The sequence below is a fragment of the Bubalus kerabau genome, chromosome 10 (assembly GCF_029407905.1).
Source record: "Bubalus kerabau isolate K-KA32 ecotype Philippines breed swamp buffalo chromosome 10, PCC_UOA_SB_1v2, whole genome shotgun sequence".
In the NCBI taxonomy this organism is placed as follows: domain Eukaryota; kingdom Metazoa; phylum Chordata; class Mammalia; order Artiodactyla; family Bovidae; genus Bubalus; species Bubalus kerabau.
Genome location: NC_073633.1, coordinates 42,023,601 through 42,040,519, shown reverse-complemented (window position 1 = coordinate 42,040,519; position 16,919 = coordinate 42,023,601). Strand labels below are relative to the sequence as shown.

Genomic DNA, 16,919 nt, shown 5'->3' with positions numbered 1-16,919 from the left:
TTTACACAGCTAAATATATTACCAAGTACATAAAAAAAGTAGGGTCTTCCCCTCCAAAAACAAAACAAAGGAACCTTCAAAAACCCCCAGAAACAAAAGCAACCAAAATTGCTTTATAAGAAAGAAAAACACCACTTTCTTACCATGATACATTTTTAATGCATAATATATTATGCTTCACCAATGATAGAACAGTATCCTCAGAGTCTGAAAGGTTTCTCTTAGGATACCAAAGACCTAGGCATGCTTTTTAATTACGGGAAAGAATCATGAACAAAGAGAACAGAAAAAATGCAAGCTGAGAGAAGGGCTAAAATAAATGAAATCAAAAGAAAGGGGAAAGGAGGAAAACAGAAAAGGTTTGGGGAAGGAGCAAGGGGAAGAGAGAAAAAAGAGAGGGCAAGAACAACAACAACAACAACAACAACAAAACCAGGCTTGCATAGTTTTTAGAGAATTATACCTTCTTGAAGACCAGGATGTATGACTTGCTTGTGCCGCAAGGCCTTCAAATCTTCTATCAATTCCTTTTCCAACTGGGAAATTCTTGCTCTGCAACCTACTCAGAAAACAATGATAAAAATAAGCTGCTATATACTACAGCAGACTACACATTGCTTCTTTCACTTCTAGAGCCAAATTCTCCATCTCTCTTTTTTTTTTTTACTATTATATAATACCTGGGTCATTTGCAGCTGATGCCTGAAGACTACAAGATTCTTCATTTGTTCCATCAACTGCATGAATATCTAGAGCTTCCTGTATTTTAAAAAAAAAAAAAAAAAAAAAAAGGAAAGAAAAAAGTGGTTAATGTCACTTCTAAGGATTTAAAAGTAAACCAGGGGCATTTTTTCCATGTTGATACTTTTCACTATTTTCTAAATGTTCTACATTAACATCACTTTAATAGTGGGGAGAAAGCAAAAAATTTAAATATCATACACTCAGCTAACTGACTTAGAACTGTATTTATGCCCATTTATTGCAATTTGTATACTGATTTCTTCTGCATGCATGCTAAGTTGCTCCAGTTGTGTCCGACTCTTTGTGACCCCATGGACTGTAGCACGCTAGGTTCCTCTGTCCATGGGATTCTCCATGTAAGAATACTGGAGTGGGTTGCCATAACCTCCTCCAGAGGATCTTCCCAACCAAAGGATCGAACCTACGTCTCTTATGTCTCCTGCATTGGCAGATAGGTTCTTTACCACTAGCTCCACCTGGGAGGCCCCTGTTTAAATAAAGATAGATTTACTCAGCAATTAACAAGGAGGGAGGAAAAGAACAGGCAGAGAGAATTCAACCTCTGTGTAGTCAATTAAGAAAGACTAAGTTTCTCTAAAAATCTGAAAGAAAAATAATCTAGTTGAAGCATTGGGTTAATACTGCTAACCCAATATTTCAGAGATACTCCCCTTCCCATGCACACAACCTCATATAATGGATGCATTCACAGTAACTACATTCTAAGATAACTAGCAGCTAGTATACAATTCAATGATGATTATTTGGCCTTAGAAAGAAAGCTAAAAATGACAATCTTACCTTTGATTCAAAGGAAACAAAGAGAACACCATCTACATCTTCCAGATCAGGTTTCACATCTGGAAAGGTACTCCCAGGGCCCGTAAGAGTGTTCTTTGTAGAAGTTAAAGATCTTCCTGTGTTTTTAGGTGGCCGCCCTGCCTTAGACAGTTTCAGTTTTCGTGGCCTTCCTCTTTTTCCAGGGACATTTGGAGGGGCATTCTGATTAGCATTCACAGTCCTGGGAGCCGCTGAAATCTTAAGCATAGTTTTCTTTCTGCCCAAGTCCTCTTTTCCTAAAAACGAGTCCCCAACTGAACTCTTTGAACCATCAAGTAGTTTTTCTGTGTTAACACTGTCAGATATATCAGGGTATTTCCACTGAGCTTCTTTAAGTGAGGGATATTTTTGTACCACTCTGATATCTGGTGAATGTCTTCCAAGATCGTTTTCTGATTCTCTGCCTAAGCAGAAGCCAGTCTCATTAGAATTTTCAATGTACGCAGGCAAATAGTCTAATTCTGTCAACAGAGATCTATCCTTCCGAGATGTGGAAAGCATGTTGTCAGGGAGCTCAGAAACCTTCACTGTGCTTTTGGTGACAGCACAGGGCTCCAGATAGACTACTGGCATCTTTCCAGCATCTAATTTGAACATTTTAGCTTTAGCAACACCTGATGGGCTATTTGGTTGCCATTTAGAAGATGGATGGTCAGCTTCCAGGTTATCAGCTTTATTGTGCCTCTTCAGCTGTTTCTCTAGTATAGGATCATCATCACTGTTTGAGTATACATCTGTTTCCTCATCTGTCTCTTCCTGTTTCACAGTGACCCCTTCTGGGCACTCACCAAGTTCATATTCATAATCATCCAGAGGCTCTTCTTTAATGACAACATTGAAGTTTTCATTTGGGTTTAATGGTGATGTTACATGGGAACCACCTTCAAAACTGTTGCCAAGGCTGGAGAGACAGAGTAGGGAGGGTTAAAAAGGACAGAATTATCCATAAATAAGACTCAAGAAGGGAAAGGTGGAAAAAGAGATTGTTGAAAACCAAGTAAAATCACATCAGATTTCAAGAGCCATTCATTAAAAAAAAAAAACCAAAAAAAAGCACTCTGTATAACATAACAAGCTTCTCAACGGTTTACCAACATCACACTTTTACATATTCCATCAATTTCTCATGAAAAACTTATAAAACAAAGGGTAAAGTTTTAACAAGTAACTCTCATGACTAAATCAAAAAGCAAGGTATGTTGTAACAGTTATTTTTCTAATAGTTTTCTTCATGGCTTCTCAGCCTTTTGGCTAAGATCAAACCTAACAGTATTCTTCAAATAAATTCAATTTTGAAAGTTAGCTGGCACTGATACAAAATCAAACTCTTGAAATCTACAGACTAATAAACAACTGCCAATAAAAGCAAACAAATGTCCATTATGATTAAAAATTTAAATAAACATCAGAAAGGGCCTTTCAAACAGCTCATTGATTTTTTAATTGAGATACAATTCATACAACATAAAACATAATATTTTAACCATTTAAAAATGTACTAGCTACTAGTTTTCCCACTGCAGTCACAATGTTGCTGCCAGGTGATTTTTCAAATTGAAAACTGAAAAAATTAACTTTCAATGTAAAGAATCCAGCATTGGTCTTCCAAAATCAAAGGGCAGGACGGAGGTAGATGAAGGCAAAGACATATAATCTGTCTAGACGTCAGTGTTTATAATTCATCAAAATCCAAATCAACTTTTTAGTTTCCCACTTTGCCTAATTCATCACTGAAAGCATATAAACTATACCAATGTATCTTGAGAACATGTTAGCACGACTCACTAACCCAATTAAAGTAACTTTATCTGTATAACTTTCATTTACCTCAAATATGCAAAAGCAACAACTAAATCAATGTACCCCTTGAAAAACTGACTTGAGATCTTGACCTCACTCAAACACTCTTTAATAAAGGACTTCCAGTTAGAATATAGAAGTTCACTAAGAACATACAGTGACAAAACACTAAATAAATTTAAAATTCTATTCTTTCTTTAAAGCCACTGAATACCTCTGGGTACAAAGTAAGTCTAAATCAACTGAATTCCAGAGAGGGACCAGCCATCTCTACGTGACCGCAGACTACTAGTGCTTTCAACCCTGCATGGCATCTACGCTGGCTGAAGTACAAATGCAGACAAAAAAAGGATGCTATAGGCCAAGAAACTTTGCTGGAACACAGAGAAACCAAACTTTTAATGCCTGAGTATGGGCAGACTAAAACCTGCCCTCAACAGAAAACAAGTCTTGCTACCATCAATTATCCTCCAGCAGACTTCTGCAGAATTTCCAGTGATGCAGAAACTTGGCCTGAAAACAGAAACTTAGTGTCATAGCACTTAAGATTCCAGGGCCCTGTCTGAAAGAAGAGTTCGATCCTACCCTTAAAACTGAGGTGAGCTAAGATTATTAAAGTAAATTATTCAGAAACTGAAGTGAGCGGAAATGTATTAAAGTAAATCATCTTGACTTGTGGTCCCCAACCTTTCTGGCACCAGGGACCTGTTTCATGAAGACAATTTTTCTGGTCCATGGCTCAGGGGTTGGGGATCTAGACTGAAGGATAGAGAAAAAAGCAAAATGTGTCAGAGACCTGTGGGACACATCCGATGATCTAACATACTAGTAGCAGCACTTCCAAAATGGCAGGAGAAAGAAAGGAGAAACATTTGAAGAGAAATTGAACAAAAGTATTCCCAAAGGGAAAGATTTTCATCCACAGATCCAAGAAGCTCAGCAACATTACAAAAAAAGTCATACCTAGGCACATAAAGATCAGGCACTGAAAAAAGACGAAGAGAAAAACCTTATAAGCAGGGAAGGAAAAAAGAACAGATCAGAGGAAAAAGGATGGAACAGCAGACTGACTACTTGTGGGAAACAATGTAAAACAGAAGACAAGGGAATGACACCCGTCATTAAGCATTTAAAGAATCAATGTAATGCTGTAGGTTTAAAAGAAGCCTTCAAAGCTAAACACATTTTCAGACATCTGAAAGAATTCACACGTCACAAAAAATACTACCTCCTTAGACCAAAACAACACAAAGACATTAGTTTTCACCACTTCTAATTATGTAATTTTATACTAGAGGTTCAGGCTTCCCTGGTGGCTCAGTGGTAAAGAATCCACCTGTGACGCAGGAGACCTGGTTTCAATCCCTGGGTCCGAAAGATCCCCTGGAGAAGAGAATGGCAACCCATTCCAGTATTCTTGTCTGGGAAATACCATGGACAGAGGTGTGAGTTACAGCCTGGTGAGTTACAGTCCACAGGGTCGCAAGAGTAGGACATAGCAACTAAAGCACCACCACCATACTAGAGGTTCTGCCAGGGTGATAAGGCAAGAAAAAGAAACAAAAGAGATCCAAATTGAAAAAGAAGTTAAAAAAAAAAAAAACCTTTATTTGTGGATGACATAATCTTGTATACAGTCACCCCCAGTATCTGAGGGAGACTGGTTCCACAACTCCCCACAGACACTAAACTCTGTGGATATAAAACAGAAAATCCTAAGAAACACGCACACACATACACAAACTAAGGGAATAAATGAGTTTGACAAGATGGCAGGATCCAAGATCAACACATACCAAAATAATTGTATTTCTACACACTAGGAATAAACATCAAAAATGAAATTGAGAAGACAATCCTATTTACAATAGAGCCGATGGCACCCCACTCCAGTACTCTTGCCTGGAAAATCCCATGGGTGGAGGAGCCTGGTGGGCTGCAGTCCATGGGGTTGCTAGGAGTCGGACACAACTGAGCAACTTCATTTTCACTTTTCACTTTCATGCACTGGAGAAGGAAATGGCAACCCACTCCAGTGTTCTTGTCTGGAGAATCCCAGGGATGCGGGAGCCTGGTGGGCTGCAGTCTATGGGGTCACACAGAGTCGGACACGACTGAAGCGACTTAGCAGCAGCAGCAGCAACAAAAATAAACTACTTAATAAACTGAACCAAAACACTGTAAGACTCATACACAGAAAACTACAAAACTGTTTGGGGAAAAAAACAGAATTATAGCCAGCCTTTAAAAAAAGGATAAATACTCCACAGTTACAAACTTAGACAACTTAGTATTGGTGAGGCAGCAATACTCCCCAAAACTGAAATGCAGATTCCACACAATCCCTATGAACGCCCCACCCGGGATTTTTGTAAGATAGACAAGCTGATCTTATATAATTCACATGGAAATGCAAGGGACCACAAAATAACTCAAAGTATCTTGAAAAACAGAAACAAATGGGGACACATACTTCCCAATTTCAAAACTTATATAAAGCTACCGTACTCAGCATAAAGCTAAACATACCAATCACTTAAACAGAATTTAGAGTCCAGTAATAAATGCCCACATTTGTAACAACTGATTTTTTCTTTTCTTTTTTAAGGGCCACACCATGCGTCATGTAGGATTTTAGTTCTCACACCCGGGATCAACCAGTGCCCCCTTCATTGAGAGTGAGGAATTTTAACCACTAGACCACCAGGAAGTCCCTCAATTGATTTTCAACTGAATTCAATTAATGAATGCCAAGACAATTTAGTGAGGGAAGAATGGGCTTATCAACAATCAAAACTTACTCAACACCAACACTTCAGAAATGTTCATGGCAATGTTATTCATAATAGTCAAAAAGAAACAACCTAATGTCTATCAACTAATAAATGGATAAATAAAAAGTAGTATATCCATATAACAGAATATAATTCAGTAATAAAAGAAATTAAGTACAGATACACGCTACAACATGAACCTTGAAAACCTTATGCTAAGTAAGGCACAACAGACCACATATTACATGATCCCATTTATATGTAATATCCAGAATGGGCAAATCCAGAGACAAAAGAAAGACTGGTGGCTGCATATGGTTGGGTGGGTGGAACAGCAACTGAAGGAAAATGGAGAGTGATCAGTCAAGGACACAGGGTTTCTTTCTTTGCAGTGATGAAATGTTCTAAAATGACTCTAGTCATGGCTATACAATTTTGCAAATATATAAAAGTCACTGAACTTAACACTTTTAAAGGGTGAATTATATAGCAGTGAATTACATCTTTTTTTAAAAACCAAGTTTAAAAAAAATACTAAAGGAAGTTCTTCAGACTGATAGGAAATGAACTAGTATGAAAATGAATCCAGGAATGAATGAAAAGATCCAGAAAAAATAAACATGTCACTAAATATAAAAGACTATTTTTCCTACATTTATTTAAATGACTACTGTTTAAAGCAAATAAAGTTAACTATTGGGGGGGGGTTTATAACATATATCTGAGGACATGAACAACAAGGACATTAGCTGGTCATGAACTGTTATATTAATCTGATTCTACTTGATAAATTAAGAATGTACATACTTATCTCCATAACCACTGCTACAAAATGCACTGTGTCCCCTCCCAAATTCATAAACTGAAGCCCTAACCCCCAAGTGACTATACACAGAGATAGGGTCTTGAGGAAGTAATTAAGGTTAAATGAGGTCATAAAGGTCACCTCTCTCTTCTATATGAGGACAAAGCTAGAAAGCAGCTGTCTACAGGTCAGGATAAGAGCTCCCAACAAAACTGAACCTTATCAAAACCATTACTTGGACTTTCTAGACTCCAGAAACGTGAGAAAATAAATTTTCATTGTTTAAGTCATTCAGTCTATGGTATTTTATTATGTCAACCTAAGCAGACTAATATAAACACTAAAAAAAAAAAAAAAACACAGAGGCGTAGCTAAAAAAAAACCAACAGGCCACATGGATGGAATTTTTTAAATTCAATCCAAACGAAAACAGGGGAAGATAATCAAAGAATAGATGACAGAAAATACCAAAACGAAATGCTGTGCACAAATTTTTCAAAAAATCAGTATCTTGGGGATTGATAAACTGTTTACAAAGGGCTAGACGTAAAAATTTTAGTCTCTAAAGTCTGTATAAGCTTTACTCAACCATACCGCCAGAGCATAAAAGAAGTCACAAGACAATACATAAAGAAGTGGACATAGTTGTGTCCCAACAAATGGATGTCGAAATTTGAATTTTACATAATTTTCACATGACAAATATTACTCTTGTTTTTCCCTCACAATCATTAAAAAATATAATAACCATATTTTTAGTTTGCAGGCCATAACAACACCACCAAAAAAATGGCAGGCTAGGTGTCGTCCACAGGTCTTAAGTCTGCCAACCACTAAACTGAAGTAGGCAAATTAGAACGAAAGCAAGGGAACTCCCTGGTGGTCCAGTGGCTAAGACTCCAGACTTCCAACGCAGGGGGGATTGGTTCAATCCTTGTTCAGGGAACTATATCCTGCATGCCACAACTAACGCCCAGAGCAGTCAAATAAATAAATAAAAACAAAAGCAAGCACAAAGAAGGAACAAGTGCTAAGAGGAAAAAGTTCAATGAAATAGAGAACAGAGAAATTGAATTTATGAGTTGAAACCTGCCAACAAAGAAAAACTCCTTGGCTTCCCTCAAGTCTAGCAAACACATGGTGAAAAAAATTCCAATCTTGCACAAACTCAGAAAATACCCGAGAATTCAACACTTTACAACTTTGAAGAAAACAAATCCCTGAACCCAAAGTATCAGAAATAAAAATATCCTTCATGAATTCAGAGGAAAATCCTTAGTGAAATATCAGTAAATTGAATCCAATATTAAAAACAATGTTCTTTAAACCAAGTAGTATTTATCCCAGAAATGCAAAGATGTTATAATACTTCTAGTCCGCATTCCCACACAGTCCCTACCCCACCATTAAAAAATAATAATAATAGTAACTATCCATATTAACAAAAAACAGGGAGAAAAACAAAATCTCAATGGATACAAGAAAGTCATTTGATAAATATTCAACATTTATTCTTAACAACACTTAAGAAATTAGGACTGGAAGGAAACTTCTCAATGTGATACAAAGCATTACAAAAACAGCTAAAGCCAACAGGATAACAGCCAATTAAAAAACACTGAATGATATTCTTTAAAATTAGGAGACATGCATGACCATTCTCAAAATTCAGTTTCAATAGAGTACTGGAAGTTAAACTGTGCAGTAAAGTAAGAAAGAAAGAGAATAATAATAAAGACTGTAAAGGAAGAAGTAAAACTAACTTTGTTCACAGACACCATTTCACAGACATCGTAATTGTGTATGCAGAAAATCCTAAACACTACAAACCAATAAGTGAATTCAGCAAGGTTATCAAATATAAGATCAAAGTACAAAAATCAACTGTATTTCTACATACTATGGTAGTTTTGAAGTTTACACTACCAAACATTTATTACAGTGTCATCAAGACTGTGCACTATTGGCAAAAGAACAGACCAAAAAATGGAATAAAAACAGTCCAAAAATAGACTCTCTCATATATATAGTCACCTCATTTTCCAAGGCACCAGTGCATTTTAATGGGAATATTTTCAATATGTTAGAACACACAGGTATCTGCATGGAAAAATATGAGCCTTGACCCCCAACTTCATGCCATACACAAAAAGCCAAGATAGGCTAGATTTAAACGTAAAAGCTAAAATAGCTTCCCCTTTTCAAAATTTTCACTTAACTGGAGAAAACAGCTATTTCTTTATCTGTTTTTTTTTTAATGGCTTTATTATGTAAGTTACATAACATAAATCCCACCCATTTTATGTGACAACTCACTTATTTTTACTAAATTTATAGTTTTGCCATCACCACAATCCCATTTACCTATTTTTTTATTTTTTGACCACACTGCACAGCTTGTGGATCTTAGTTCCCCAAGCAGGGATTGAACCCAGGCCCTCAGAGGTGAAGCACAGAGTCCTAACCACTCAACTGCCAGGGAATTCCCTACTTTACCTGTTTTTAAAGGTTAGGCAAACCATGATGTCTCTTTTGCCCTTTCCCTATTAATCTCAGTTTTTATGTATATTTACATACATAAATGTCATTCTCTATCAAGTAATTTAGGATTCACACTTAATGACAGTTCTTTCATTATCTTCCTATTTCACAGAATGAACTTCCAACATGCAGTAAATAATCTCTATCTTTTTTCATTTAGCCATATGACTTCAATTATGTTTGCAGTAACTAAGAACCTTGTGAAGCTAAATCTTGGCTGCTACCAAAATAACTGCTTTCACATCTTCCCAGGATATTAAATCTGGTAAATCACAGAAGTTGTCAGGAAGAATCTCTCCTTATCTTCCAATAAAACCTTTATACATAAAGCATGAATTTTTTCTTTGGCAGAAGGATTTTGTACACAATCCTGAAGTTTCATACATCTAAGAAGGTACTATACAAAAAAATTTGCTACAAGATTATCTAATCAACAATACAGCAAAACAACTGATTTGTACACATCAATTAATCTAAAGAATTACTTTTTTGTTGGCATATACAATCAATCTAACAAATAAATATGATGTATACCAGCCATTCTGAAACACACTAAAAAAGCTTTTTAGTGCTATGGATAAATTCATTCAGGCAACACTTACTGAGCTCCTATAATGTGCCAGATGCATTTTGTGGGGCACAAGGATTTACCAAAATAAATAAAGCACAGTCCACACATTCAAGGAGTTCATAAATCAATGCACAAGACAAACAAATAGACAATATTATGTCATTTAACTTAGTAGATACTAAGACATATAAAGGTGCACATCAGATAAACCCATAAGATAATGCCTCCCATGAAACTGGTAATTAGAGTAACAGGAAAAAGAAAACCATTGGAAAAGGGAATGTTGAGTGGAAAACAAAAGAGCTCCTGGAAACTGAAATATGATATCTACAATAAAAACATCAGTAAGTTACAAGCTAAATCTCATATACAAGGAAATCTCATATAACACACAGCGAAAAGATAAAAGACTAATTATATAAGATAATCAATATGTCAACTATCAAGGTTTTTTTAAAAAAAGGAAAAACATGAAAGTGAAAACGTTTTCAGAGAAATATACTTCAATGTTCCTAGGACCAAAGAACATGAATTTCTTGTTTTGAAAAAAATACGTTTTCTCACAATGATGAGAAGAACCACACCAATACAGAGGCTCATCATTGTGAAATACTTATAAAGAATGAGGGCATAAGAAAGCTATTAAAAATACTGATAAAGCTATTATTCAACATGTAAGAAGGAAATTGTTGAGCGGTAAAGGTAAGATTACTACCTTCCTCCGAAGTGATTTTATTTAAACATTCTAAAATTCTACATCCCATACATCCTTTCTGAGGAAATCATGAAAATGCACTTGAAAAAGTGCAAATTAAAACTAAAATGCTCCCACTTTCACCATGTCTATTTAACATTGTACTGCAAGTTGTAACTAAAACAATTAGATAAGAAAAAAATATCAATTCAAACTGGGAAAGAAAAAGTAAAGGTATCTCTATTGTAGATGACATGATCTTATATGCAGAAAATTCTAAATAATACACACACACACACAAACACACACAAAGAGAGAGAAACAGTTAACAAATTCAGCAAGGATACAGGATACAAAATCAATATAAAGGGCCAGCTATATTTCCGAACATTGTACAATAAACAACGTACGTGAAATATGCAATTTGCTTTTTGAAAACAAAATAAGGATGAAAACGAAGAGCTGATTCTTTGAAAAGATAAACCAAATCAACAAACCCTTAGCCAGACTCATCAAGAAAAAGAGAGGATCCAAAAAAAAAAAAAAATTAAAGAGACGCAATACCTGACACCAGAGAAATATAAAGGACCATAAAGAAACTACATAACACAATTATATGGGGATAAAATGGGCAACGTAGGAGAATTCGATAATCTCCTAGAAATAATCAACTACTACAATCTCCCAAGACTGAATCAGGAAGAAATACAAAATATAAACAGAGACCAATTACAGTAAGTCCCCTATATACAAACCAGTTCTGTTCTAAGAGCATGTTCGTAAGTCCAATTCATTCAACAAAACTAGCCTAGGTATCCAACTAACACAACTGGCTGTATAGTACTGTACTGTAATAGGTTTATAATACTTTTCATGTCCCATCACTTCACAGCAAATAAATGGGGAAACAATGGAAACAGTGACAGACTTTATTCTCTTGAGCTCCAAAATCACTGCAGATGGTGACTGCAGCCATCAAGTCAAAAGATGCTTGCTCCTTGGAAAAAAAGCAATGACAAACCTAGACAGCATGTTAAAAATCAGAGACGTTCCTTTGCCAACAAAGAGCCATCTAATCAAAACTATGGTTTTCCCAGTAGTCATGTATGGATGTGAGAGTTGGACTATAAAGAAAGATGAGGGCTGAAGAACTGATGCTTTTGAACTGTGGTGCTGGAGAAGACTCTTGAGAGTCCCTTGGACTGCAATCAAACCAGTTAATCCTAAAGGAAATCAGTCCTGAATATTTATTGGAAGGACTGATGCTGAAGCTGAAGCTCCAATACTTTGGTCACCTGATGTGAAGAGCTGACTCATTTCAAAAGACCCTGATGCTGGGAAAGACTGAGGGCAGGAGGAGAAGGGGATGACAGAGGATGAGATGGTTGGATGGCATCACTGACTCTATGGACATGAGTTTAAGCAAGCTTTGGGAGCTGGTGATGGACAGGGAAGCCTGGCACAGCTATACAGTCCATGGGGTCGCAAAGAGTCAGACACGACTGAGCGACTGAACTGGACTGAATACATTAAAAAGCAAAAAAGTAAAACAGTTTGAATGTTACACTACAGATTTAAGGGACTAGATCTGATAGAGTGCCTGATGAACTATGGACTGAGGTTCGTGACATTGTACAGGAGACAGGGATCAAGATCATCTCCGTGGAAAAGAAAAGCAAAAAGGTAAAATGGCTCTTTGGGGAGGCCTTACAAATAGCTGTGAAAAGAGAAGCGAAAAGGAAAGACATAAGCATCTGAATGCAGAGTTCCAAAGAACAGCAAGAAGAGATACGAAAGCCTTCCTCAGCAATCAATGCAAAGAAATAGAGGAAAACAAAAGAATAGGAAACACGAGAGATCTCTTCAAGAAAATTAGAGATACCAAGGGAACATTTCATGCAAAGATGGGCTCGATAAAGGACAGAAATGGTATGGACCTAACAGAAGCAGAAGATATTAAGAGGTGGCAAGAATACCTAGAAAAAGTGTACAAAAAAGAGCTTCACAACCAAGATAATCACGATGGTGTGATCACTCACCTAGAGCCAGACATCCTGGAACATGAAGTCAAGTGGGCCTTAGAAAGCATCACTACGAACAAAGCTAGTGGAGGTGATGGAATTCTAGTTGAGCTATTTCAAATCCTGGAAGATGATGCTGTGAAAGTGCTGCACTCAATATGCCAGCAAATTTGGAAAACTCAGCAGTGGCCACAGGACTGGAAAAGGTCAGTTTTCATTCCAATCCCAAAAAAAAGGCAATGCCAAAGAATGTTCAAACTACCGCACAATTGCACTCATCTCACACGCTAGCAGAGTGATGCTCAAAATTCTCCAAGCCAGGCTTCAGCAATACGTGAACCGTGAACTTCCAGATGTTCAAGCTGGTTTTAGAAAAGGCAGAGGAACCAGAGACCAAATTGCCAACATCCGCTGGATCGTAGAAAAAGCAAGAGAGTTCCAGAAGAACATCTATTTCTGCTTTATTGACTATGCCAAAGCTTTTGACTGTGTGGATCACAATAAACTGCGGAAAATTCTGACAGAGATGGGAATACCAGACCACCTGGCCTGCCTCTTGAGAAACCTATATGCAGGTCAGGAAGCAACAGTTAGAACTGGACATAAACAACAGACTGGTTCCAAATAGGAAAAGGAGTACGTCAAAGCTATATATTGTCACCCTGCTTATTTAACTTATATGCAGAGTACATCACGGGAAATGCTGGGCTGGAGGAAGCACAGCTGGAATCAAGATTGCCGGGAGAATAACCTCAGATATGCAGATGACACCACCCTTATGGCATAAAGTGAAGAGGAACTAAAAAGCCTCTTGATGAAAGTCAAAGAGGAGAGTGAAAAAGTTGGCTTAAAGCTCAACATTCAGAAAACGAAGATTATGGCATCTGGTCCCATCACTTCATGGGAAATAGATGGGAAAACAGTGGAAACAGTGTCAGACTTTATTTTTTTGGGTTCCCAAATCACTGCAGATGGTGACTGCAGCCATGAAATTAAAAGACGCTTACTCCTTGGAAGAAAAGTTATGATCAACCTAGATGCATATTCAAAAGCAGAGACGTTACTTTGCCAACAAAGGTCCGTCTAGTCAAGGCTATGGTTTTTCCTGTGGTCATGTATGGTTGTGAAAGCTGGACTGTGAAGAAAGCTGAGCACCAAAGAATTGATGCTTTTGAACTGTGGTGTTGGAGAAGACTCTTGAGAGTCCCTTGGACTGCAAGGAGATCCAACCAGTCCATTCTAAAGGAGATCAGTCCTGGGATTTCTTTGGAAGGAATGATGCTAAAGCTGAAACTGCAGTACTTTGGCCACCTCATGCGGAGAGCTGACTCATTGGAAAAGACTCTGATACTGGGAGGGATTGGGGGCAGGAGGAGAAGGGGACGACAGAGGATGAGATGGATGGCATCACCATCCAGATGATGGCTGGATGGCATCAACGACTCGATGGACAGGAGTTTGGGTGAACTCCAGGAGTTGGTGATGGACATGGAGGCCTGGCGTGCTGCAATTCACGGGGTTGCAGAGTCGGGCACGACTGAGCGACTGAACTGAACTGAACAGTAAAACAGGTGGCATACAGGGGCTGACATCGAGTGAACAGGCAAGAAGAGTTACTGACTAGAGGAGGGAAGGAGGTGTAAGATGGTAGAGCTGAAAGGTTTTCAGCAATAGAAGATGGAGGGTAAGCTGCAACTTCATTCACATCAGATACTGAGAGAATACACATTTGCATCTTTGAAAGTTTACAACTTACTGGTTTGTATGTAGGGGACTTACTGTACCAATGATAAAACTGAATCAGTAATTTAGAAGACTCCCAAGAAATTAAAGTCCATGACCAGATGGCTTCACAGGTGAATACTACCAAATATTTAGACAATTAACAACTATTTTTCTCAAAACATTCCAAAACATCTATGAGCAAAGAATGCGTCTGAACTTCTACTACATCAGCATTACCCTGATACCAAAATCAAAGACGTCACCACCTTCAAATAAAAAAAAAAAAAAAACAAAGACCACTTTTCAGCCAGAACCACCATCTTCCAGTAATTCGCCAAAACGACCAACACAAAGGGAACAAGGAGGGGAACCTGCAATATGTTCTCTAGGTCTTTTAGAAAACATGGAATTGTTCCTTTGGCCAATACATGAGAATCTACAAGGAGGGTGATATTGTAGATATCAAGGGAATGGGTACTGTTCAAAATGGAATGCCCCCACAAATGTTACCATGGCAAAACTGGGAGAGTCTACAATGTTACCCAGCATGCTGTTGGCATCATTGTAAACAAACAAGTTAAGGGCAAGATTCTTGCCAAGAGAATTAACATGCATATCAAGCATATTAAGCACTCTAAGAGCCAAGATAGTTTCCTGAAACATGTGAAGGAAAATGATCAGAAAAAGAAAGAAGCCAAAGAGAAAGAGACTTGGGTTCAGCTGAAGTGCCAGCCTGCTCCACCCAGAGAAGCATACTTCGTGAGGACCAATGGAAAGGAACCGGAAGTGATGGAGCCCATTCCTTATGAATTCATGGCCTGATGGGTGTAAAAATAAAGACCTGGACTGTAAAAAAAAAAAAAAAACTACAGACCAGTATCACTTATGAACATAAATGAAAAAATCCTCAACAAAATACAAGCAAAACATATTCAACAATACATTAAAAGTATCATAAGCCTTGATAAAGTGGGATTTTATCCCAGAGATGCAAAGATGGTTCAATATCGACAAATCAATCTGGCAATACCATGTTACCAAATTGAAGAATAAAAATCACATCATCTCAATCAATGCAGAAAAAGCTTATGACAAAATTCAAATTCCACTTATCATAAAACCTATCAACGAAATAGGTACAGAAGGAACATAACTCAACATAATAAAGTCGATAATGACAAACACACCATATTCAATGGTGAAAAGCTGAAAGCACTGCCTCTAAGATTAGGAACAAGACAAGAAACCCACTCTCACCACTTTTCCATCTGATTCCTTTGGCTAGGACTGAATAAAAGAAGGGGAAAAAAAAGGGAATCCAAACTGGGTAGGAAGTAAAACTCACTGTTTGCAGGTGATATAATACAGCTATATACAGAAAATCCAAAAGACACCACCAAAAAACTAATAGAACAAATGAATGATTCTGTTAAGCTGCAGGATACAAAATTAAAACACAAAAATCTGTTGCACTTCTATACACTAACAACAAGCTATCAGAAAGAGAAACTAAGGAATCAATCTCATTTACAACTGCATCAAAAAGAAATAAGATACCCAGGAATAAATCTAGGAAGTAAAAGATCTCTACTCAGAAAACTGTAAGACAATAATGAAAAGAACTAAGACAAGAGATGAAAATATATACTTTGCTCAGACTAGAAGAATTAATATTGTTAAAATGACTATACTGCTCAAGATAATCTACCGATTAACTGCAATCCCTACCAAAATACCAATGGCATTTTTTACAGAACCAAAACCAACTACTCTAAATTTGTATGAAAATCCAAAACAGCCTAACTTAACTACCCAAAACAATACTGAGAAAGAAGAACAAACTAGAGGTACCATGCTCCCTGATTTCAAACAGACTACAAAGCTATAGTCACCAAAATAATATAATACTTGCACAAAAGTAGACACAGAAGGATGAAACAGAATAGCCCAGAAATGAACCCACACTTACATGGGCATTTAATCTACAACACAGGAGATAAGAATATACAATGAGAAAAAGACAGCCTTCTCAATAAATAGTGTTGGGAAAACTGGACAATTACATGCAAAAAAAATCAAACTGGACTTTTTCACATGATATACAAAAATAAACTCAAAGTGGATTGACAACTTAAAAGTAAGACTTGACATCCTAAAACTCCTAGAAGAAAATGTAAGTAGTATTAACAATGCTTTTATCAGTCTTAGCAATATTTTGAATATGTCTCCTAAGGCAAGGAAAACAAAAACAGACAAATGGGAATAACCAAACTAAAAAGCTTGTGCACAAGGAAGGAAAACACCAACAAAAGAAAAGACTGCCTACTGAATGAAGATATATGCAAACAATTATCTAACAAAGTGTTAATATACAAAATATATAAAAATCCATTTAACTCAACAT

The 16,919-nt window shown here is 37.0% G+C and overlaps 1 protein-coding gene and 1 pseudogene across 23 annotated transcripts in view; one reads left to right on the top strand and one right to left on the bottom strand.

Moving 5' to 3' along the window:
• Positions 1-16,919, bottom strand: part of MGA (MAX dimerization protein MGA) — a 144,650-nt gene that overhangs the window by 66,559 nt on the left and 61,172 nt on the right. For all 23 annotated transcript variants that reach the window (XM_055537441.1, XM_055537440.1, XM_055537446.1 and 20 more), the window contains exons 3-5: positions 1,546-2,485; positions 681-759; positions 464-559 (exon numbers count right to left, since the gene is read on the bottom strand). In XM_055537441.1, coding sequence (XP_055393416.1) covers positions 464-559; positions 681-759; positions 1,546-2,485 — 1,115 coding nt within the window. The remainder of the gene's footprint in view (positions 1-463; positions 560-680; positions 760-1,545; positions 2,486-16,919) is intronic.
• On the top strand, positions 14,846-15,337 carry LOC129620713 (60S ribosomal protein L21-like; annotated as a pseudogene).